This window comes from Malurus melanocephalus, unplaced genomic scaffold (assembly GCF_030028575.1).
Source record: "Malurus melanocephalus ecotype Western Australia unplaced genomic scaffold, MMel_1.1 scaffold_220, whole genome shotgun sequence".
Lineage (NCBI taxonomy): Eukaryota > Metazoa > Chordata > Aves > Passeriformes > Maluridae > Malurus > Malurus melanocephalus.
Window position 1 is genome coordinate 656,372 of NW_026623452.1, and position 23,607 is coordinate 679,978.

The following is a 23,607-nucleotide window of genomic DNA, read 5'->3' on the forward strand; positions in this document are numbered from 1 at the left end:
CTGCTGCGAGCAGTTGCTGTGCTCAACAGCAAGAGCGAGGACACATTCCTGGGAAAGACGTGGTGGAGGTGAACTGGAATACTGCAGGATTGGGGGTAGTGAAACTGAGACAGAAGAAATGGCAAGGGTTGAGAAACAAAAGCAGAAAACCCTGAGGGAGATTCAGCATGATAAACAGCAGTAGCTGTACCCCTGGCTGGGTTCGTTCCGTGCTGCTCACGCTGTGACACTGCTCAGGTCTCTTAGGTCAGTCTTGCTGCACAGAGAGCCGTGGGACAGTGACAGAGCTGGCCCTGTCTGCAGCAGGACACTGGGAAGGGCACTGAGGCTGCTCAGGTACCCCAGTGCCATGGATGTGAGGAGAGCTGCCCTGTGCATGCCAAAGAGTGTCTGGAGTCCTCCAATTCCCCTTGGCAGCCTGTGACTGTYGGGCAGAGCACAGAGAGCAAAGACGTAATGTTCCATTTCCAAAGGCAGMGAGAGGAAGTAACATGAAATGAATTTTGCTCATCAGTCAGAAAATGAGTTATGATGACAATCTTTCCTTTGCTGGGTCTTCGTTGGTCCTTGTTTCTAAATTTTAAGTTTCCCCAAGGTAGTGGAGATTGATGTGAAGCAACACAAGCCACATAAGCAAGAAACATGTACTCAAGTAATCGATTTTAATAGTTGTTTGCATTTCCTTTTCTCAGTAGATGTTTTTAAGGCTGATTCTCATTTGAGTTTGAAACAAAATATAATGATTTTCTTTTTAAGCTTTTTCACTAAATCCTGTATTTAATTTTACCAAWTAAGAGAGTTGAAGTCAGCTATCGGTACATTTTTATTTAAGCAATACTGTGTTTTACAGTACATTTCAGCCTTATTTTTTAAAACTTTTGTGTTAGTATAAGGTACATGGCAGCTTTCCTATTTACCATATGAGTAATTTTTAAGCACATGGTGGGTCAAGCTGCATTTGTCTGGGAACTGAATTCCAATTAAAAAGTCCTAAAAATAGAATTTTTAGAAATGTTTTTAATGGTTAAGTGAATATGCTGAAGCCATATGGAAAATAATGTTTATCTAAACATACTTTACATTTCCAACAAGTCAATAACATAACGAAGACAGTATGGTCCTCATGTTCTTTAAGATTGCAGCCATTTTTCATACCCCCTTTTTACCATAGCTTGAAAGGAYATATTTGACTTCTGTCTTTCAGCTTCCAGTTGCTTTTCTGGTGAAGTAGGCTTAAAATTGTTCTTACTGAATGAAATGAAAATGTGATCTTTCTCCCACGCTTACAAAACCATTGTGCTAAAGAATCTCAAGAGCAGTGAACTCTGGTCCCATGTGCTCGGTGGCACAACTCCATCCTTTCAGTGGCTGATCTTTTTTGAGAGCATCAGCAGCAAGTACACAACCATAAATAACAYGTTATTTCATTTAAAGGATTTCACTTCTGTAATAGTATTAAGCATTTATCTAAATTGGCCTCCTCTTGATCCAGAAAAGACAGTGCTAGTGTTTGTGAATAGCTGTTATGAGAGTGTTGTTCCATGGCAGTGTTGAGTGGCAATACCCTCACATCCCCACATTTATTTCCTTGTCACTGGATGTTATCCCAGCCCTGGCTTTGGAGCTGTGCAGTTTTTGCATGGCACATGTGTGGGTCTGTGTCCTGCAGAGTTTCCCTGTGRCAGCAGGAAGCAGCAGGTCCCAAAGGTGCTGGTGTCAGGTGGTGGAGGCGGGAGGGTGCAGAGATGCAGCTCCCCACAGCAGGCACAAACAGCAGCTGCTGGAGCAGGCTGGGCTTTTTCTCCATTTTCCTTTCTGTCATTGCAAACACTGATGAGACTTTCCAAGAATGAGCTGCTCAGTGCCTGTGCTAGAGGTTTGTGGTGCTGCAGACCCAGCAGCATTCCCAGGGTGCAGAGTGCCACAGGGATCCTTTGCAGGACTGGCTGKCCTGGGGGAGGGCAAGGAGGGCTGAAGGCCTGGGGTGGGAACCTGCAGAACTTGAGACACCCCTTCCTGTGAGCACCATGTGAGGCTCCAGGCTGAAATAAGCTTTGACCTTCAGGGACTGGTTCTGCAGCAGCTCCAGGCAGTGCTGGCTGCCTTTTCCCCTTGTAGCCTCTGGCACAGCTGCTGAGCCCTGCCCACGACTGGGCCACCTTGAAGGTGACTGGGACCTGCCCTTCCTTCCCAAGGGARGTGTCACCTCTGCTGAAGTGCCTCATGTTTTCTTGCCCAGCTGTCCTTGGCAGTTCGTGTGTGGGATTGCATGGCTGAAAACATTTTGGATCTRAGTTCCAGTCAGCCCAATTCCCCCTGCAAACCCAGGAGCTTAATATCCCTTTCCCTGAACTGACTGTGCTCTCTGGATCATCATCCTGTAAACACCTTGGTACAGCAGCCCCACACACACCACTGCTCCTTTCCAGCCATGCTGCATGTAAAGCTGGGGAAGGAATTTTGCAATAATGTTGGAATTTGTTTGGATAGATTCAAATCAAGCTGGATGAGAAGCATGCAGTCTTGAACACATCCTTATGTATTTCACATATTACTTTCCAGTATTTCTATCCCTTATTGTGTTTCAGTCACAACCCTTCAGGGATGAAAACCCATAGGTGTTCAGAATAGAATAGAAATAATGCAGGCAAGGAAATATATGTCTCCCATATTTACCTGGTGGTGAAAAGTCAATTGAATCTACTTTTCAAAGGATTGAAAATTGTACCAGCTGGAAATGCCTGTGTTAAATGAACAGAGCAGGGAGTGTGTGGAGWAGGCAGGTGTTGGCTTGCAGTATTTTCCTCTGGAGGGAGAGGACATGACAGCAGTCTATCTACGTGAATCTCTCTCATTTTAATGTCTGAAGGCAGTTAGGTACTAGACAGGAATCCAGAGACATAAATGCTCCCAATTAACTGTGSGTGCTACCTTTGGAGCCATCATCACTGCCCTCTCCAAGTGCCTTCACCACTGGCTGGAGGGAGACAATGCTGCTCCCTGTTTTGCTGCCCCAGTTTGCCTGGATTATCCCAGCCTTCATATTTTAATTTTTTTTTTTTTCCTGAGTCTGCAGAAGGGCCGTTTGGCTGCTGGGCTGGCAGGGCTGAACCCAGGCAGTCTGTCTGGCCTCAGGCCTAACAGCAGCTCTGGTGTGCTGGAGCATGAAGGGCACAGATTTGGCATCAGCCTCCGTCCTCCATGGCCTYCCTGCAGTGCAGCACTGAGCACAGTAAGGTGAAAGCAGGAGAGTCTCTGAACCATGCTGGGATTGTGTCCTGTATCTGTGTCTGTGTCCCATGTCTATGTCCTGTGTCTGTATGCTGTGTCTGTGTGCTGTGTCTCTGTCCTGTATCTGTGTCCCATGTCTGTGTCCTGTATCTGTGTCTCTGTCCTGTATCTGTGTCCCATGTCTGTGTCCTGTATCTGTGTCTCTGTCCTGTATCTGTGTCTGTCCCATGTCTGTGTCCCTTGTCTGTGTCCTGTGCCTGTCCCATGTCCGTGTCCTGCCTATGCCACCAGACCCCAGCAATCCATCCCCAGCACGCTGTGCCTGCGCCCCGCTCGCCTCTGATCCCTGACAGCTTTGTGAGYCTGTGTGATGGATCTTGAATGATGGGCTTGGCGAGGCTTGAAACTCACCGTGCTCCAAGGACTCGTGGCTGTGCATTTATGGAAGGAAGATGCAAAATAATGACTGAAGTGATTATACAATTCATTAGACTTTGAAAGAATCATATTTCTGTCAGCCCTGCAGCTGTTTCTTTTAGAGTTTCACTCTGAAAAATTGGAAAGCTTGGTTCATTTAACACACGTCAAGGTGCTAATTACATCAGGGTTGGCATAAACATGCACAAGGCAGCTGCTGACCATGTGGTGGAGGGAGCAGRGTGTGCTCCCCACGCCAGCTCCCCCACACTGACCAAGGTGCACCTGCATCTCCCACTCCTGCCACCAGAGAAACTGGGCTCTGACTGCCCAGTGCAGGGAGCACCGTAGCCCTGATTTCCAGTAACATTCGTGGAGGTGCAAAGAACATCACAGCTCTTCTGGGTTTTGTTCATAATATTTGAGGGTCCCTCCATGGGGAGTCTGTAAAAGTGAAATGTTTCCCAACATGAAATGGCCACATTGCAGGTAGCCCTGATCACGGAGCTGACCATCTCCCCTGTGAAACACAAACCTGTTCTGAGTGCTGATTTGTTCCAAAAGAGAGCCAGGCTGGCTTTCTGAGCCCATTCCTGGGCTCGTGAACATCCCATGGGAAGCTCAGGAGTGCTCCTCACTGCCAGCCTGGCAGGATCYGCTCCTCTGCTTGACCTGTTTTTGTAGCTGCTGTTCTTCTCTCTGACAACTTTATCCCAATTGCACAATTCCAACCRAGGGATTTGGAGTAATTGGAGTGGCTTTGAGTACCAGCCTGCATTTCCCAGCACCCCCAGCCTRATCTGTGGCTTGAAGAGCTGACCTGTTCCCTTAAACACTGTCCCAGAAAGTTTTTCACACCTGGCAGAACTTCTCTCACCTGCCTTTAAAATTCACGTGAGAAAGTAAGAGAGGGTGTCAGGAATGGCTCAGCTGCAGCTGCCCATGTGGTGGGTCAGCCCCAGCCCTGGGAGGTCTCCAGCTGTAGGTGCTTCTGCCTCCAGCTGCCTGTGAGACCTGCCTGCTCTCTGCTGTCTTGCTTTGGAAACCTCCATTGCCTGACATYACTGGGTTAAACTGGTGCCTTTGGAGCTGAGAATGGCCATTCAGAYAGCAAGGCCTTCTGCCTGGGAAAACATTCCTGACAGTCAGTGCAGGCATGTTTTGACAGATATCTGACACATCTGGAGGTATTTTGTTTCATCCCAACCAACCCCACATCAGACCAAAACCACAGGTCCCGGTGCCCACCTTGGGTCTGCACTGCTCCTCAGAGATGAGAGCCAGGAAGGGAATGGGAGAGCAGCCACAGGGCAGGGGCATGGTTGGTGTGGGAAACACCAACACCACACCACAGAGAGCTCCCTGCAGGCCACCCTCATACTCCCCTGGGAAAGAATTTTAGGGGGAATAGAGCCCACAGAACAACACTTCCACCAGCAGGTTTAAGGACCAGCTCAGCTTTGTCCCWTCACCAGCTGACCTGCCCGTGACAATCCAGGGGGGATGTGGGGGTGTGACAGCACTTCCTGCAGCCTGCAGTTGTCACCCAGGCCTCTCTCTCAATCCCCAAATCTCTCTGCTCTACCTAACCCTGCTTCCCCTGAGAAGCAAGGCACAGATGGCTCACAGCAGCCTGRAGGGAATGTGCAAGGGGAGAAGGGGGTAGGAAAAATACCGGCAAGAGCTCAACTTATTTTATTGGTGTTAAATGCCTTTCAGATGTACTTAAAGGCCCCTGAAGGCCGAGGACTCCTGTCACATTGCAACTAGGCTGCAGGTTCTCATTTGCTTTTAAGCCAAGCTTCAAAAGGAGAAAGGATTTGGGGTTGGGTGATGCTTTTTTACTGGCTTTTTTTTGTTTTCCCTTTCCTTTGTTTGAAGGCAGCACTTCAAAAGCAGCATCTGCAGCTAGGCTGCAGCTTCTGGGTGCCAGAGGAGGTGGCCATCTCCTGATGGGCACAGAGGAGCCCTGCCACCAGCCATGGTGTCACTCTCATGCCTGGAAAGTGTCCGGAGCCGGGCTGTGCCTGAGAGGAGATGCACAGCCCAAACTCACTGTGCTGCTCTGGTGGGAGCTTGGTGCTGCCACTGCTGGAAGGATTATCCAGGACTTTTTGAGCTTCCTAAAGCTCAACTTTTCTGCAGTGCTCGGGAAGCTGGAGTGGGGAGGAAGGATGGTTGCTTGATCAAAGACCCTGTAACTCCTGGATGTGAYGTACAGAGCTGGTCCCAGTGCTAGTGCCTCTTTGGCTGCAGTTCCCTGAGGCCACATTTTCTGTATCCTACACTTTGGTACTTCAGACACCTTTTCAGGAAATAATTTCTTAGATAAAGAAATGTTTTTTGGAATGAGGAGGGTATAGCAGCTTTTAGCTGTGTGTGAGTCAGATCATCATTTCCACAGTCTTTTATGCCCTGATATTACTCAGAGTATTTTTGAAGCTTTGAATATTTTCCAAGCACTAGACATTTGGGTAATGACAGAAAATGCCTCTCCTCTTTGCYGTCTCTGTCCTTGTATGAGACCTGTCAAACAAGATTCCAGTCCAGAAGACTAAAAACCCTCCCACTGATGCAGATTCAGCRAGGTCCAGGATCAGGAGGAATTGCACCCTCTCTCACAGCAAGTCTTACTCTGCAAAAAGAGGTCTCCAGATCAGTAGGTGCTGTTCGGAAAATCAGAAAGTTTATAGCTTTTCTAAAGTTATGTTCAAGTCCAGTGAAGTGCAGCTTTGCTCTCCTGAAGTACAAAGAGAGAGTTGGTGACTTCTTGTAATCCTCAAGCCTCCTGTGTTTCTGTGATTCTCTGCTTGGAAAGCATATGAATGAAGTATGTTGCAGGAGTCTTTTTTTTGTTAGAAGCCTTTCACACTGAATGTTTTCTAAATTGACTGGGGGGGTGGCAAGGAACCCAGTTAGTGACTAATCCCCCAGCCCATCCTCTCTGTAAATGGCTTGTGAAAGTCATTAATTTTACTGTAATTGATTTAAACATTGCTCAGGAGGAGGAAAAATTAAGGAARCCAATGCCACTCTGAATAGAGAGTKATGTGTTCTCAATTYTCTGTCAAATTATCTCYGCACGTGYCYGTTSTGCACCAATTGCTGAGCAAACGCCGTGCCCAGGAGTCACAYGGCAAATCCCAGCTCAAAGAACCGGTGATGAGCTCCAGCGCCAGGGCTTGAGGCAGCAGGGGCTGCAAAGGTCCTYGGCTCCAGCAGAGCACTTGCCTCCAGCAATTCCCATCTGGTTGGGTGTCTCCACATACAGAGCAGGGACACAGGAGGCTTTGGAGAGGCGCATGGAAAAGCACAGAGCTAAGCTCTTGCTGCAAGCACAGTCCCAGGGTAGTACCTGCTGAGGGCCTCCTTGAAATGTCACTGCTTGTGGTGCAGCGGGGCTTTTTATGAGRCAGCCACCTGTTCCGCTTGCATTACCTCATTGCTGCTACTGAATCCCCAGCTGTAAAGTAGTTTTAATTAAAATTATTTATTGCCCAATAAGATTTGTCCCCTATATTGGGTGTATCTTTGAAGATAACATTTTTTCCTTATCACTTCATCACTGGGCTTACACTTCAAAGAACTGTACCCGTGGATGTCACTGTGATCAGAATAGAGTATGTGGATTTTAGCTGAGCAGTGACGTACAATCAATGTATTTTTAAGCTGAGCTTAGCTTTATTTTGCATCTTTATTTATACCTCTGACAACTGAATGAGTGCCCTGGCTCCAAGCCATATCTCTCAATAATAATAATCTTTTTTTCAGATTCTTGGGAAATGGTTTCTCCACTGTATTGTGCATGTTCTCKTGACATCTTAATGCAGTTTCTAGGTCACTGAGCTAAGAAAAGATTATAGGTGCCACTAAAGTGTCCTTAAAGGAGAACCAGCCACAGGCTGGGCCGGGTTTCTGGTACTTAGAGAAATCAAATGTTGTCATGTACCGTCTTCATGCTGTGCCAGATCAGTTAAAGCTGAAACGATTCTGTCAGGTTTCACTCCATCTGCAGGAGTTTGCATGCTCGTGCCCTCAGGCCAGCTGTGGTGAATGGATGTTGCCCATGGATCCATCAGTTGTTGCAGGTCTGTGCTGGGGAGCTGCAGGGACTCTCTGGCAGGTCTTACCTGGCACCCACTGGCTGTTGGGAAGGGGTTAACTCAATGTTTTGGGTTCTTTTGAAGGCTGAGGGGTGAAAGCAGAAGCACTAGGAGGTGACAATGTCTCAGGATGTAGTTGGAGGTCATTCTTGCCTTTGCCAGCCTGGAGAAAGTGCCTCACTCTCACTGAGGGACGGGGTGTTCATCTGGCAGGAGCTGTGGGGAGAGGGTGGGTGTCCCCACAATTCCAACTCGAGAAGCTCCTCTCCCCAGTGTCACTGCTGGAGCTGTCTGTTCCCAAGAGAGCAGGCAGGACATCTGTAGCACTCCCTGCTTGTATTGTTGGATCCATATCCTGGGAAGGAAGCTCAACCCCTCCTGGCTGGGGCTGGGATTCCCCTGTGTGGATACAGCATTGATGAAAAAAGCCTGGAAGCTAACTTTAGCAAACTATTCCATGAGGACTTAGAGATGTTAGAAGAACTCTGTTCCTTAATATGCTGCAAGTCCCTCAAAGGGGTGGTGCAGGATCAGGGCTGGGAGGGGTTCTGGTAGCCCGAAGCCCTCATTCTCCTCTGCCCTGTGTGAAGCAGTAGTCCATGGGCTGGGTGGAACAGTGAGAAATGGAGCTCTGGCCAAGCAAAACACAGAGAGAATGTTCTATGTGATTCCTCTTCCTATTCTCTCATCCTTCTCATTTCACCTCATCAGCCTGCCTGTGCCAAAGGACTGCTGCTGCCAACAGGAGAGGCTGGAGTCATTCTCTRGGGAAAGGGAGTGGAGCCTGGTGTCATGCACCTGCAAAAAAATYATTTATCCTTTCTGCCAAGAGCTTAGGTTGAACACTTGGCACCTGCCAAATTCAACAGAGCAATGGCTGGTGATGGATGGTCACCTGCTCATCTTCAGAGGAGGCTGTGGGACAGGGARCAGGGCCAAGCTCCCCATTCCTGGGCCATGGGACACTCCACTGTCCTCCAGGAGACAAAGCCACCTTGCAATAGGGACAGGCTGCCAGTGCACACACAGCTCCCTCTGGCATCCTTACTGAGCTATCCTTACTGAGCTAATGCTCTAAGTGTTCCTTACTGAGGTGCAGAAGTAGCTTTTTTTTCCTCCCACATCCTCAGGAGTTGAAACTGAGCCTCGGGCACTGTTGTTGCCTGCACCCACTGCCCCAAGGCAGGTGGCAGCAGCTCACAGGGGCTGCACGGGCAYGGACACAGGCGGTGGGGCTGGTGGCAGTCGGTGTGGCTGCTGATGGTGTGGCTGGTGGCTGGTGGCAGTGGCATGGGGAGGTCTCAGGGAGATGGGACAGCAGCAGCTCTCTGCAGCACGGTGCCTACACTCCCCAGAGGGCTCATGGAGCAGGCACTGCCCTCCCACAGCTCTGTGTGGTGGCTGGGCACGGCTGGCCCTGCATGGTCACTCTTCTGTGGGTGCAGGAGTGCTGAGCTCAGGGTATGTGAGTCCTTTCTGGCACAAAATGCTGAGGCCAGAACAGATTCTGCAAGCAGCAGTGAGTGCCCTGCCACAAGCTTCRCTGGAGTACAGCATCGCTGTGGTCACCCACGTAGTTCTGGTGCAGGGCTGAATTTACACCGTACTTTAAACATCTTGGAGATGCTTTTCTGAGCCTTGATCTGTCTCTTGCCTCTTTCAGTGACCCCACAAGCTCTGGCAGGGTATCAGTAGCTTTGTGTCCTTGYTTCTGGTGGCTGTCCTCTGCCTCGGGGTGCTGCCCACACCACCTCAGGGGTGCTTCCTGCAGGCCCCATTATGCTCCTGTTCTCYAGAGCACTTCAGCTCTCACCGCTCCCAAGTGTGCACAGTGCAACCAGGGAGTGTGTGGGTAAARGCAAATGATCTGCCTGCTCCCTGGTTCCCATCAATGCTGTGGAATGTCCCACATTTCAGGACTCACCTGTGCCACAGGTCCCAGTTGGTGCAGTGAGAGGTGACARTGCTTTATGGCCACGGCTGGATAAGCTGGGATAAGCAGTGACGGGCTGTGCCAGTAAAGCACAGGATCAAACTTGTGTTCAGGAGCTGATGGCCTGTGCAGGCCACAAGATTCTGCCTGGGAAGGGGAGGTCACAGCTCCTTTCCCATCAAAAAGCCTCCCTGCTTTTTGTGTGAGTGCTCTGGTTTTGGAAAGTCTGGAGCTACAGCCTGTGCTAACATGCACCATGCTCTTCCCTGGTGTCTTTTCAGTCACTATTCAGCCATGGTTATTTAAACTCTCAGATGAAAAATAAATGATTCTTTTGTTTGCCCGTCCCTCTGCTTTGTTTCATTGCTGAGGCAGGAGACAGCGGTGGCCTCTCAGTTTCTCCTGTGATGAAGTGTGGCATTGTGCAGTGCWGCAGGATGGAGCCTCCATCTCCTGGCGGCACAGCCACATGGCAGCCGGGCTGTGCCTGCAGGAGCTGGCCCAGCACAGGGACCAAAAGCTGGCCCAGGAAACTGAGGGGAGCCTTGGTGTGTGGGGGGCTCCTGCCAGGCTCAGCCCCTCTGGCCACCGTGGGACACAGGTTTATCCACAGTCATCTCAAGGCTTCTTTGGGCTGCCAGGGCAGGGAAGCAGGTTCTGTGTGGGTTCTCTCTCCGAGACTTAAMAATTTTTGTCCTCATCCTGAAGGTTCTCACAAGGTTATTTTAGTGCATTTCTGCCCAGTGAAGCCTCAGCACCATCCAGCATGTTTTCCAAGCTTTACTACCCCACAGGCCWTTTCAGGAGGGGGGAAGCTTAGGGGTGTTCTCTCACAACCTCTGATAGTGGGSTCAGCATGTTTGCACTCTCCCAAGGGTACCTCAGAGCTGAATCTTTGTGTAGTCCCCCAGAAGGCCACATTCAAAGTATTTTTCACAAGTAGTAAAAAGATTGTAGCAGTTCTCAGCATTGCAGCTGCAACTGGAAGCCCAGGGATTTTTCCTTTCAGAATTTACCCCTTATATCACTTTTCTCTCCTCCGGGCTCCTTGTGAATGTCAAGTTTCTGGAACCAAGGGAGACTTCATACAGACATTAATTTTTTSTTTTGTAAATGATTTWAAAAGATTTACARGGGAATTGCAAATGGATCTGAGCAAAGATTGAAAAGCACCACAAAAGAGAAAACACTTTAGCAACAAGAGGAGAGCACAGAGCTCTGCCAGCATGCCTGCAGGGTCTGCCAGGCTGTTATTCACCCCTCAGTGCACTGCCAGCCCTTGCCCATGGCAGCTGGGGGGACACTGGCCCCTGGCTGATGGGCTGGGGGACACTGATGTGCTGCTGAGGCTGTGGCCCTGCTCTCTGGGCTCTGCACCTGTGCTGGCTCTGTGCTTATGGCACCAGAGAGGTTTAACTAAAGGTGCCAGAGCCACCTCCAGAGTCAGCTCTTCAAAGCCCTGGCTGCACGTGCAGGGCCTGGGAGCTGCTGGCACAGCGTGGCTYGGCCCAGGTCACCAGCTGCCTGCAGTTCCTGGAGTGCTCACAGACAGCAATCACTTCCCAGTGTCAAGTGCTCTCAATTGCCCATCATTTTGGAATTGTGCATGTTTTTCCCCAAGACTGTTCTCCTTTCCAAAGGTTCTGTGTCCAGGGCCCCAYTGTGCATCCCCTCAGAAAGCTGGAGATGCAGTTTGTGTGGGACACCTGTGTCTGCAGGACAGTGGCAGCAGACCCTTGCAGAAGGGGCACGGTGGTGGCAGGGGTGCCTCCCTGATGGCAGGGGCTCCAGGGGCACATGTGCACCCTTTTGGGGTCAAGGTTACAGCTGGTGGACAGCCCGAGCTGTCCGTGTGGCCACCAGACCTGGCTGGAAGGAGGGCGGTCCTCACTCRCAGGTTTTTCCCAGAAGTCTGCGTTCAAACACAGCCTGAGGAAGTGGCAGCTGCCCCAGAGGTCCTGTSCCTCCAACAGGAGTGACACCTGAGGAAGAGTGTGGGGAAGGAGGGGCAGTGAGAGGGGAAGTGGCTTTTCCTGGTCCATGTACCTCTCAGATCACAGCAAGCTCCCTGAGCTCACCCCGTGTCCCCTGAGCTGTCTGTGCCTGACTGTGGCTCTCTCCCCAGGTGTCCCTCAGCCACGAGTGCACTCGTGCCATCATGAAGCTGATGTACTGCCCGCACTGCCGGGGCATGTCCAGCGTGAAGCCGTGCAACAACTACTGCCTGAACGTCGTGAAGGGCTGCCTGGCCAACCAGGCTGACCTCAGCACCGAGTGGAAGTACCTGATGGGTAAGAGGGCCTTTCTCTGCTGCAGCACAGCTGCCCCTCCCCTTGCAACTCTCTGAGGCTGTTTGGAGAGTGAAGAGGATGGTGGCGGCTCAGGGGAGTTRTTTGCGATGGTAAAGCTCCCAGTACACCCACAGAGCATCACTCAGGCTCCTCTTTCTCCCTCACACTGTACAGGCACAGCTGGGGTGAGCTGAGACTGAGGGAGCCTTGGTGATTGTCTGGGCTTAGGGAAGGCACCAGAGGCGATGGGCTTGGGCTTGGCCTTTTTTTCCCTTGCTTTGGCACCCACTGCCTGGCCAGCAGAGTTGCCAGCTCACCTCCCAGCTGCAGCCCAGCAGGCTGGCTCAGGGTTGGCATGTGCTGCTGTTAACAACAACCCTGCTGAAGTTCAAGGAGTGTCACCTGCCACTCGAGGGACACKGCAGAATAAAGACAGAGGCACAGCAGGGCGAGGCCGGGGCGCTGCTGGAGAGGTGCCCGGGCCAGCTGTACCACGGCTAACTGGAAACACTCCCCATGAGAGACTGGGGGGCTGCTGAAAAGGAGGGGCAGGAATAGTCCCTTCCCCAGGGACTCTCCCTTTGGCCTTTGTGACCAGAGCCAGCCAACTGTTTCTGTCACTCTCCTGGCAGGATGACGGCCTGTCTCCTCAAACGTCACTGTGCAGCTTTCCTTGATTGACAGGGAAGCAATTCCGTGTGCATTCTGCACTTATTCTGGCTTCCTCTTCCCACAAGACTCTGTCAGGGGGTGACAGCCAGGAGGAAATTGGAGCTTCTTTCAAATTGCAGTTGTACATTTCAGTGTCAGAGGTCACAAATCGATCAAGGATGGGTGCAAAACGTGTAGTCAAAGGCAGCAGTTTGCTGCTGTTGTCCATCCTTCACCCTTCTCCAGGCCCTTCTGTGTAGCCAGATATGATTTTGTTATGCTAAATACAGAGTTACTCTTCCAGTTTGACAAATTAGGGCAGATTGAATTAAGGGATATTTTTATAGTAAGCGGTTCAATTATAATTTGTAGCCTTTGATTTAAATATCTGCATCTCAAAATTAGTGCCTCTGCAAGACACTATTTGTCAGAAATACAGTCTCAAAGATGACACCACAGCCCCTGGGTGGCAGCAAAGCTAAACTGCAACCTTTTCAGTGTTGCAGGAGATTTTATTTTCCAGAATACTAAAAAAGTCACCAAAATTTACCCCCATATATTGAGGGCATATAGACTGTCCTTCCTTCAGACCCAGCTGGAGTGTTGAAAATTGTCTCTGGAGATAGGCAGAGATTGGTAATTCTTTGTAAGGCCCAGTCCCAAAGCTGCCACTCAGGCAGGAACTTCCAGGCCAGATGGGAGTGCTTGGACATCAGAGCTTTCCAAGAGGAGCTGAGAGCAAGAGGCAGCCCTCAGTCAGTGCTGTCCTGTTTATCAGTTAGCTGTGGCCATACTGGTCTGCTTCTCTACCTGTACAGCTTGATATTTCCCTGGCTGTTGTCCTTCCAGAGGGGAAGGTGAGAAKAATTACACCTTTTCTGACTCCTTCACTGCCACAGAAGCTATTTCCCACATCCACTACCTCTGGCAYCTTATTGACCCCATTTTTCCCACATTCCACTGGCTGCAATGCTTTGGTGAAGACATGCTCTGAGTCAGGAAGGTGAGGGCCAAGTATTGCTGTGTGTTTCTTGATAATTCTGCCCCAGTTTTCTGGGTTTCCCTTCTGTATCACCCAGGGAAATGCTGGTTTCTTTGGGTGCACATTGTACCCAAAGTGCATTTACCATTTACAGGAGGCTCCTCTRACACAGAGAGTGGCTTTGCTTACATAAAGTTAGGAAAACAAGGATGCACGTGGGCAGCAGTGAAAATGGAGAGGTGTCTCCCAAGGAGGAGACCTGCCAAGGGCTCAGCAGCTTCTCCCACTCAGCAGGAGCATGATCTTTACCTTGGCTGGCCCAGAGTGTGATGATGAGAGCTGTCCCTGCCTTGTTTCACAGATTCCCTGATCGGGGTGGCTGATCGCATTGATGGACCCTACAACGTGGACACTGTCATAGGAACCCTTCACATGAGGATCTCTGAAGCCATTTCCAACCTGCAGGAAAACAAAGATTCCATCACAAGCAAGGTAAAAGTGTGTGCCTGGGCCTGGCTGAGGACACATCATGTGCAACTGCTTTTTGTGCCCACTGTTCAGCTGAACTGGAGGATGAAGAGTGAAAGAGAGCAAATGCCTACTCTTTTAGTGATAACTTACCTTTGTTTCCCACCACCCATCTGACACAGCCAAAACCCTTGCAGGTGTTTCCAAATACTGCCCTGTATTGGGAAGGGCAATATTCCTGCTGCTCCCTGCCACATGCAGCCAGCCCCCTTTGTGTACAGCACAGGAGGTGGGACTGCAGTGRCAGGGGGAGGCCATGTGCCATTTGCTGTCAGGGGCCTCTGTGCTGAAGAGTTTGAGATGTTTTGGCTGAGCTGARGCATTTACAGAAAGTGCACATTCCCCAGAGACAGGAGGCAGCTGCTTTAACCTGCCTCAGGGGATGTTCTGCAGTACAAACACTGGGCTATCAGGTTGTACTGTGGGACAGAGTTGCAATCTGGCAGTCCATCTGGACAGTACAAACTGAGCCTCTCCTGAGGCTCACCTGTCTTCAAGAAGTATGTATCATGAAGGTCTCTTCTGTTGGTCTTCTATTTTTAGTATATTTATCCACTTAAMCACAATCACCTCTATAGCTGCAGGTAAGAGAAGCTTTGGGAACAAAAGCAGCCCTCCAGGGGCTGCCTTTTGCCCAGACACTCCCCAGGTCCTGCAGCTATSCCACAGTCAGGGCAGAGATGCAGATGAAAGAAGCAGACAGGTCCTGACTGGGTTTTGGATAAGGGAAGGGCCAGAAGTATTGCTTGGCARACAGGAGTTCACTGGCACACATCAAAGCACTAACAGGAGCATGCATCCAAATAGTGGGTTAGGTTTCTTTTCTGACATGAAAGGCCATGTTCTTTTTTCCCCTGTTAGGTGAGATTGAGGCTTTCCACATAAAAGCAAATCCATGATGTGGGAAAACATAGCATCATCTGCAAAGAAAGGTGATTCCAAGGGGAATACAGTAAATCTGGTGAAGTAAAAAGGGCTAAATAGTCTAACTGGGATTTGATTGGAGCAACCAAATGTTTGATAGGCTCCTCAGTATGACCTGGTGACCAGGTGAATGGAGCACTCTTTGCTGGTGGCACAGATAGCAGAGGGCAGGAGCTGCAAAAGCCCTGAGCTCTGTTTCTGAGCATGGCAAAGCCATCAGATGAAGGGTGTCATTGTCAGCTGAGTTTGGGACTGTCCCAGGCTAGTCCTGGCCATCTCCCCTCACAGAGCCAAGGGCAGCAGGTTGGGCTGTAGCTGAAGGCTTCAAACATGAGCCAGGCCAAGAGCACTGTGGTGCAGGTAACCTCCCAGTCTGACCRGTCAGAGGCACTCTGGCAGTCCCACTCCCACCAGCAGAGACTGTCACTGCTGGGACTGCAGCCCCTAAGAGTGGTGGGTCACAACCCCACGGGTCCCTGCTTGACTCCTGCACTCCCCACTCTCAGCCTGACCAGGTCTCACTGGTTCACCCCATGGCAGAGTCTCAGATCTCTCATTCCATAAAGTCATTTATTCACAGTGCAGTAAGACACAAACTGGAAAGAAGCACCTGTGGTACTGAGCCTTGTATTCAGGGCAGCAGGGAGCACTCTCCCTGCTTCCTCACACTCCTCTTTCTCCCTGTGGCTCTCATGGATTTCAGGCAGCAGGAGCTATCACAGGCTGCAAACACCTATTTGCTCTCATTATTCAGGAGACTGTTGACCCCCTCAGTCTGCAGAAGGTGTGTTTGGTCCAGCAGTAATTTGCATTTCTCACCTGAAGGGTTTTGGCAAAAGGTTTGCCTTGGTACCACACTGCTGGAGCTGCTACAGGAGCCCCTGTCCTGGAGAGCTCCCCACACTTTACCTCCTGGAAGAGGCCATCTGCCAACAGCAGCAATAGGCCAAGAAGATACAGTAGTGAAACCAAGGTTCTGTTTTGGTAGAACCAAGTTGAAAATGTTCTACATGTTTTTTTTTGCACAGAGCAAATGAGACTGATGAACAAATTGCCTTGGTGCTGACCTGGCAGAGTSACTGGATCCATCTGGTCAGCAGGACAGGGCACCCAGGAGGGCTTTGGGAGGCTGAATGTCCCTCAGACACACTGCCATGGGACTCCTGGCTGGGTTAGGACCCTGCTGTCAGAACCCACGGGTCAGTGCATTCAGTGGGTGGCACGAGCTGTGTCAGCAGAGCTCCTGGCTGCCAGCCTGCCTCCTCTGCTTTAYGGGGACACCAGCCAAAGTCACGTTTAGCAATAGCTTCTGACAGCACCCTGGCAACCACAACAAGCTTGCAGCCCTCTTTTTAAATCAGATGGCTTCCTTTGTCAAGGCTGGCATTTTCTGACTCAAACTGACAATGTGAAGTCCCTCCTGACCTCTGGTGCCTCCAGCCTGGCCTTCTGAGCACCAGTGAGGCTCAGCTGCCYGGCCCTGGTGATCTGCAGCAGAGGAGTTGCTGCCTGGACTGGAGATTGGGAGAAGTGGGTGTTTTCAGGACACCCTTCATCTCATCCTAGAGGCCAGCTCTGAGGAGTTGTACCTTTCAAATGCTTCTGCTGCCCTCTGGCTACAAAGCCCACCTGGACAGGTAGTTAGGATGATAGGAGGTACCTGAAGATAAAAAGTAAATCAATTCTGTCTCATGTGTCTCTGAAACATCCAACCTGACAGACTGTGGCACATCTGCTGTCCTTGCACTGCCCTGGCTGGAGGGACATCATTTACCAAGTGTGGATGCTGACTGCAGCAGTCATGGGGATAGTCCCACGTTGATCTGTTGTCCATCAATGAAAGCTCCTATGTTCTGTATACTCTTGAGGCCCACACCAYTGATGTAATGAGTGTGAGCAGCTCCCATCTTGTTCTTCCCAGGATTTTATTTTCCAATCATAAGAAGAACAGATAGAATTGCCATAAATAATTTARTATCAATATTGGTGACTCATCCAAAAACATGTGTTAGTGCTGAATATTTTGCTTCATAGTGGTAACCAAAAYCAGTTCCAATGTGCTAAAAACACATCTGGCACCAGAAACTAYGCCAGAATCTCTGAGATCTTGGCAATAGGGAGGAYAAATATACTTAAGGAAAAAGCCCCRTAACTGTGGAATGTTAAATAAWTAAAAGATTAGAATYAAAACATGSGATAGAGAGTTTTGTTGGTTTTTCAGGTATTCCAAGGCTGTGGAAATCCCAAAATCAGCACAAAAGGCTCAAGTAGTGAGGACAAGAAGAGACGGGGGAAGGTGCCATTGGAAGCCAAATCCTCTGCACAAGCACTGGAGATGCTGGTGAGTTTCTGTCTGGAGCTGTGTCCAGGGCAGGTGTGCCCTGGGAGCCCGGGCAGCCAGCCCTGGGTCCTGCAGGTCAGGTCACACCACCCTGGGGGATGCTGAGTCTGGAGAAGAGCAGACCATCCATCAAGTGCTGGTGTGACCCAAGCAGACCTGGTCTTGCCTCTGCACAGGGTTGGGTCTAAGTTGCTGATAATCAATGTCCCAGGGATTTGGTGCCAAACTTTTCTGAAGAGGCTCCTGGTCTACTGAGAGTCTGACCGTCTTCTCCTCCTTGTAGAACAGTCTGGAACAGACTGGAACAGTCCTGTGCATGTAACCTTTAGCCTTGGCTGTTTGGGTTGATGGTTGGTCTTTAGGGGAAGGTTGATGGCACATCCTTGTTCACATAAAAACATATTTTGTGATGGCAAAACAAAAATTAGGCAGAATCCTTGTACTTTCCTCAGCCCTGAGGCACCCCAGAGCTCTCCTGGTCCTGAGCATCCCTTTTGCTTACAGGTTTTAGATGCCAAAGGGAATCTGACAGCTCTCAAGACATACTGGATCACCCTGCCCAGCAGCCTGTGCAGCAARAAAGTAATGGCCAGCTCAGCATCAGATGACAAGTGTTGGAACGGGATGACCAAGGGCAGGTATGGAGAGTGTCAAATGCCAGGATAGCACCAGCCTGGGGTGAGAGGAAGAGTTTGGGAAGGCATTTACACATCATCACAGCCAGCCCCGCTTGTTCAGAGTGAGCAGTTTGTCCCTGTCCATAGAAATGCTGCATCTCCTGCAAAGCTGGTACCTGGGAATGTCAAGCCTGGGGTCATTTTGTTGTGTGTTGAGGGTTARGCACTGAAATGCATTCACCATGAAATAACTGTGTGGTTTTCTACYCAGGAAGCAGTTTTGCAATCYCACATGCACTCAGRAGGCAGYRGRGCTGGATTTACYTCACAAGCTCCAGAGCTGCTGCRCAGAATTGCACAGAATTCTGTCCCKSTATCCATACCTGCTCTGAAATGCTGTTCTCTCTGAGAGGGTGACTTCAAACAGCTGCAGAAACAGTTCCTACCCCAGCCAAGGTTAAAGGATGGCTGAGGGGAGACTGGCAGCTGAGGGGAGACTGACAGCTGCTGGACATGCACCTTTCTCCTCGTCTCTCCACAGACCTCTTGGGCTTGGCTTTGCCAGCCTGAAGTCAACACCTTCAGCTTTTCCATATTTCACRTTGTTGCCAGCAGTGTCACAGATCTGCAGCAGCAGGAGAACCAGGGCCCTGCAGAAGGCAGCAGTGCAGCTCTGGTTGACAGCTCCCAGCTAACTAAAGCTTCCTTGGGAGCCTGTCTGGTCAAACTGGGCTGGGGCCATTCAGTGGTCCCAKGGTGTCAGTCTCCCCAGGGTTTAACCAAGCAGGGATTAAAGTGCTCCTCAGCCTCCCATATGGACAGAGATTTTCCATAGGGGACTATCACTGTGGGTCTGTTGGTACCAGTCTGAGAGCACCCCTCTGCAGGAAATCCTTCCCCATACTGGGACAGGGATACTGCAAAGCCACCAGCCCCCCTCCTCCAAGCTGAGACCCCTCTGCTGGAGTCCGGCATGGCTCAGCCATCCAGAGAGCTGGCTGCCTTCAGCAAACACCAGCTACAGAGACTGTTCCATACACCAGTGGCACTGACTGCAGCCTCTCTGGGGTTCACAGAGGCTGGATCATCACTGCTGGATTATCTGTAGGGAGAGCTGAGCTGAGCTGAGCTGAGCTGAGCTGAGCTGAGCTGAGCTGAGCTGAGCTGAGCTGAGCTGAGCTAGGGGAGGCATCTAAACCTTTTGCCTTCCTTTGTAGTTACCTGCCCGAAGTGATGGGGGATGGCTTGGCTAACCAGATTAACAACCCGGAGGTGGAGGTGGACATCACCAAGCCAGATATGACCATTCGCCAGCAAATCATGCAGCTCAAGATCATGACAAACCGGCTGGGCAACGCCAACATYGGGAATGATGTGGATTTCCAAGACACAAGTGAGTGTAGCAGAACCTGTTCGAGGGGGGCGAGAGGAGCCGAGCATTCCTGCAGCCTGCACAAATGTCCCTKCAGATGCTGCTGCTGGCCCTGGGGGCAGGAGGGGCTGTGGCAGCCCAGCTTTTGGCTTGGGGCTGCCCAGGAGCTGCACCTTGTTGTGGGGTGGCTGGAGGCTGTGCTGTTCCCAGTGCTTTACTGAAACCTGGGGAGCTGTCTGCAATGTCAGCCCTGCTGACAAGGCCATTGCTCCTGTCTGCTCCAGAGGTTTCCAGCTGCTGCAGCAGCGGGTGGTCAAAGGCAGCAGGAGGTCAGGTATGAGCTTGTATCCCACATAGAGGAATGCAGAATGCAGAGAAGGGGYGGTGGCCGGGGTAGGGTTGGTGGCCAGAGCTCTGTGGGGGTGCAGCAAGGGCAAGGCAGGGATGTTGCCCACCCTAAGGAAAACAGTCTGTGCTCACCCCGTGTTTGTCTCTGTGCAGGTGACGACATGAGCGGCTCCGGGAGTGGGGACAGCTGTCCTGATGATGTCTGTGGCAAAAGACTTTCTAAGAGCCCCAGCACCAGGCAGCCAGAAACACACGCTATTCCTAAGCAGTCTGGACATGGTGTCAATGGGGCCAGCAGCAGATCTTTGCCTTCTGCCTCCCTCCTCCTCCTCCTCTCGGTGGCTGTCATCGCCGCACAGCACTTGTGGCGGTAACTCACTGGCACAGCCAGGAAACAGACTGCGGCTGAGGGCTTCACTTTGCCAAAACCAACCAACCAACCAACCAACCAACCAACCAACCAACCAACCAACCAACCAAAGGACATATTTAATTCACCTTGGCAAAAAAAAAAGGAAAAAACAAAAAAAAATGGAGGAGAAAAAGGTTTCAAAAGGTTTCAGTTGTTTGCTATTTCTGGCAGTGCTCGAGCTGTTCTCTTCTTTCTCGGTCTTTCCCCAATGCTGGGCCCTTCTTTCCGTACCTCATTGTTTTACTTTTGTTATTGCCACAAACTGGCTCTTGGGGCTGAAACAAGCCCTTGCAGAGGGCTCCAGGGGAACTCGGCCAGCCCCTCRGAGGGCAGCTGTCCTGCTGCCTCCAGTGGAATATGCAATTGCCCTGCCCTCGTTGCCCAGCGCGGGCCGGAGCAGCGCCGGCTCCTGACGCCGACAGACTGGGATCCTCGGCACGGCTCAGTGCTGCATTCAGGGGCTCTTTCGGGTTTTTCCTCTGTGCTTCCGAGGTGGGCAGAGATGGCCCTTCACTTCCAGCCGTGGGCATAGGAGCGTGAGCAGGTTTGGTGGGTTGAACTGAAACAGTTTGGCAGTGGCTGTTGGACCCAAAAATGCAGAACTCCCTTTTTCTTTGAAAAGGTCACAAGTGGGTTTCTTGACTAGAGCTCGTAGCTGATGACAATTTGAAATGTAGGTTTCCTACATCTAAGTGACTGGGATGAGTGTTAGGGGTTGGGGTTTGGGGTACTTTTCTTTGCATGCTAGTTGGAAAGCCATTTTTTACCCAAGTAACAAAGGTCCAATTTCTACCTGCAGTGCAGTACCATCATAGGTAACAGAGAGATATGCACAGTGGGATTCTCTGTGTGACAGACAGTTGTGCTGCCTCSTCCTTCTCTGGTCCCAGCCATGGACAGGAATCTCTTTTTTTTTCTTGGTAATAAGAAAGACCAGGGACGTTTTACTAACTGGAGCTCTGGGACTGGTTGTGGCCCCTCAAGCAGGTGCCTCAGGGCAGAGAGGAGCTGGTGGGGATCACCTTGGGCAGTTCCCTACCCARAGCCCTGGCTCAAGGCAGCACCTGCCAGGGGGAATGTGAAGATGGGACATATTTTGTTAGGGATTTCTTTTTACCTTTGGTGTTTGTTCCAGTTGTACTGTCGGTTTTTAATGATCCCCATTTTCTCTGTTCCTTCCCCATYATCCAATACACCTTCCCTAACCCCTGCAGGCACAGGCTGAGCCAATGGGTCAGCACCCACTGACAGCTCCGTTTTGGCTCAGGGGAGGGCCAGGCTCACCCTTTGCTGTTCCATCCCACCACTCACCAGCCTTTGGGTGAGGTGGGTGGCTGCCCTAAGCCTGAAATGCTTGGTGGGGTRGGCTCTGTGCCAGGTTTGGAGACTGGGGGTGGTGAGTAAAGTTATAAATATACACTCACATAGCTGTAGGAGTGTCTGTGCTTGTAGGGCTGTGTGTCTGGGGCTTCCAGAGGCTTCTGTGCATGGGCTGGAGGTGTAGATGTAGCAGATGTTAGATCCAGCACAGTCACTGTGGCTGCTTGGGCCCAGAGCACACACAGGGGTTGGGTTTGAGCTTCAGGGTTTGTAYTGGGGTAAGAGGGAGGGCAGAGCTGGGCCTGTCTCTTTACTGGGCCTGTGCTTTACTGGTCTGCACAGCATTTGAGCATTTCTTGTCTGTCCTGCCAGAGGAGATGTGCCTTTGGGCTGAGCAAACATTATGAGGTTGGGGTTTGGCTGTTTTCTAAGAAAGGGGRAAAAAAMMMCCCATTTTTAACATTAGCAGTTTCTAAAGAGTGCAATTTAAGGGAAGGTGAGGATATGAACAAGGTAATGCTCGATAGCCTGTTCAGGGAGCTCATTTGCTGCCCTCCCTGGGGCGGGGTCTCACCTGGGTGAGGCCCAGTGGTGGTGCTGGGGGTGCCTCAAACTAGGCAGAGACTTTAGGCCAGCTTTGACCAGCCTGTCCAAGCCACAGTGACTAATGTCACTGACTGGGCATCCTTTCTGCCTTGGCCTCACCTTGTTCTCAGGTAAAGTCATACCTGATCTGGTAGGGTGTCAGAAATGAACACCAGGATGCTGGACAATGGCTGAAGGACAGACAATGCCACTAGAGCCATCAGAACTCTGGAGAGGATAAATGCAAGGTGTGGTTTTGTCTAGGTTTATTTACTCCTAGACATATGGCAAGCTCACATGATTTTTACTGCTCTGAAGAGTTTCTATCTTTTTAATTTTTTTTTAAAATTAGAATTGCAACAATCCTCAGAACCAATCCTTCAGAAGCTTTRTATCCAAAGCTGAAAATAAGGGGGAGGGAGGAGGAATTAAAACATTGTACCCTCTTCAAAACACGGTTGGGTTGGAATTTTAACACATGGACACTGAGATCAGTGGGTTTTTTTGCAGAATGGGAGCTTGAAAGTCCCCGTCACTTCCGTTTCTGTGCAATTAGTTTTTGCTGTCTGCCTGTTATCCTCAAAAGCTTCTTATGGCCCCTTCACATATTAAATGTGAAACCAGGAATTTATTGATTACCCAATTAATATTTTAACAATTTARTAGCCCAAACTAGTGGTTCTGTTACAAGAAAAAAAAAACCCAATGGTGCAAATTAATAAGGCAAAACCTCAAAGAAACTGTAAAAGCTGTCATGCAGTGGAAACCCTTCCTYATGTCTTCGCTCCTGGGCTGGGGCTGAGCTCCCACTTGCACATCCTCCAGGCACTGAGGGTGGCAGCTTCACCCTGCAGAAGCCAAGGCAGGCTGAGACTGGGGCAGTGCCTGAGCTCTGGGCCAGCAGGGGAGGGCAGTGCCAGGGGCTCAGGCTGCTGTGCAGGAGGAGCACCATGATGGTGGTGAGGCTTCCTCCTCAGCCCTGCGTCTGCTGGAGTTTATTTTTTGTATTTATCCCTGGTTGATGTACACTGCTGCTTTGTGTTGGTCCCTGGTTACTCAGTTTTTCTGTTCTCTTGCCCTGAAGTGGTCTCCCCAGCTGGTGCCATTAAGTGGCCTGRGGTTGTTTTTGGCCATGTCACCTTCCCCAGGGGCTGAAACGGCCGAGAGCCCCCAGGATGTTGGCTGGGTATCCTCTAAACTAAACCAAACTGTACTTACTGATGGCTAAAAACCACTGGTGAGGCTGAACAAGCTGAAACCAACCCAGGCCCAGACAAGCCCCAAGCCTGTGCTCGGGCTGGCGCAGAGCCTGGGACCTTTCAGTGCTTATAAATGACATTTCCTGGGCTACCACTTGCTGGAAAACACTGTGACACACCTCCTCTGCCCTGTGGCTGGTGGCTGCTCTGAGCTGGCTGCATGAGGGGACCTCTGGGGAACTGGGCTGGCTGGGGAGAAACATCTGCTTCAGTGTCACAAAGATGGTGATCCATGGTGTTCTGGTGTGAAAAGGCCTCATATTTGACAGGGCTGTGGAGGAATTAGTGGTCTA

The 23,607-nt window shown here is 50.6% G+C and overlaps 1 protein-coding gene across 1 annotated transcript in view; it reads left to right on the plus strand.

The window, feature by feature from the left end:
* GPC1 (glypican 1) overlaps positions 1–21,910 on the plus strand; it is a 191,824-nt gene extending 169,914 nt beyond the window's left edge. The window contains exons 4-9 of the mRNA XM_057374252.1: positions 11,810–11,975; positions 13,970–14,100; positions 17,282–17,401; positions 17,906–18,039; positions 19,236–19,411; positions 19,892–21,910. Coding sequence (XP_057230235.1) covers positions 11,810–11,975; positions 13,970–14,100; positions 17,282–17,401; positions 17,906–18,039; positions 19,236–19,411; positions 19,892–20,112 — 948 coding nt within the window. The 3' untranslated portion in view covers positions 20,113–21,910. The remainder of the gene's footprint in view (positions 1–11,809; positions 11,976–13,969; positions 14,101–17,281; positions 17,402–17,905; positions 18,040–19,235; positions 19,412–19,891) is intronic.
* The last annotated feature ends 1,697 nt before the right edge of the window (positions 21,911–23,607 follow it).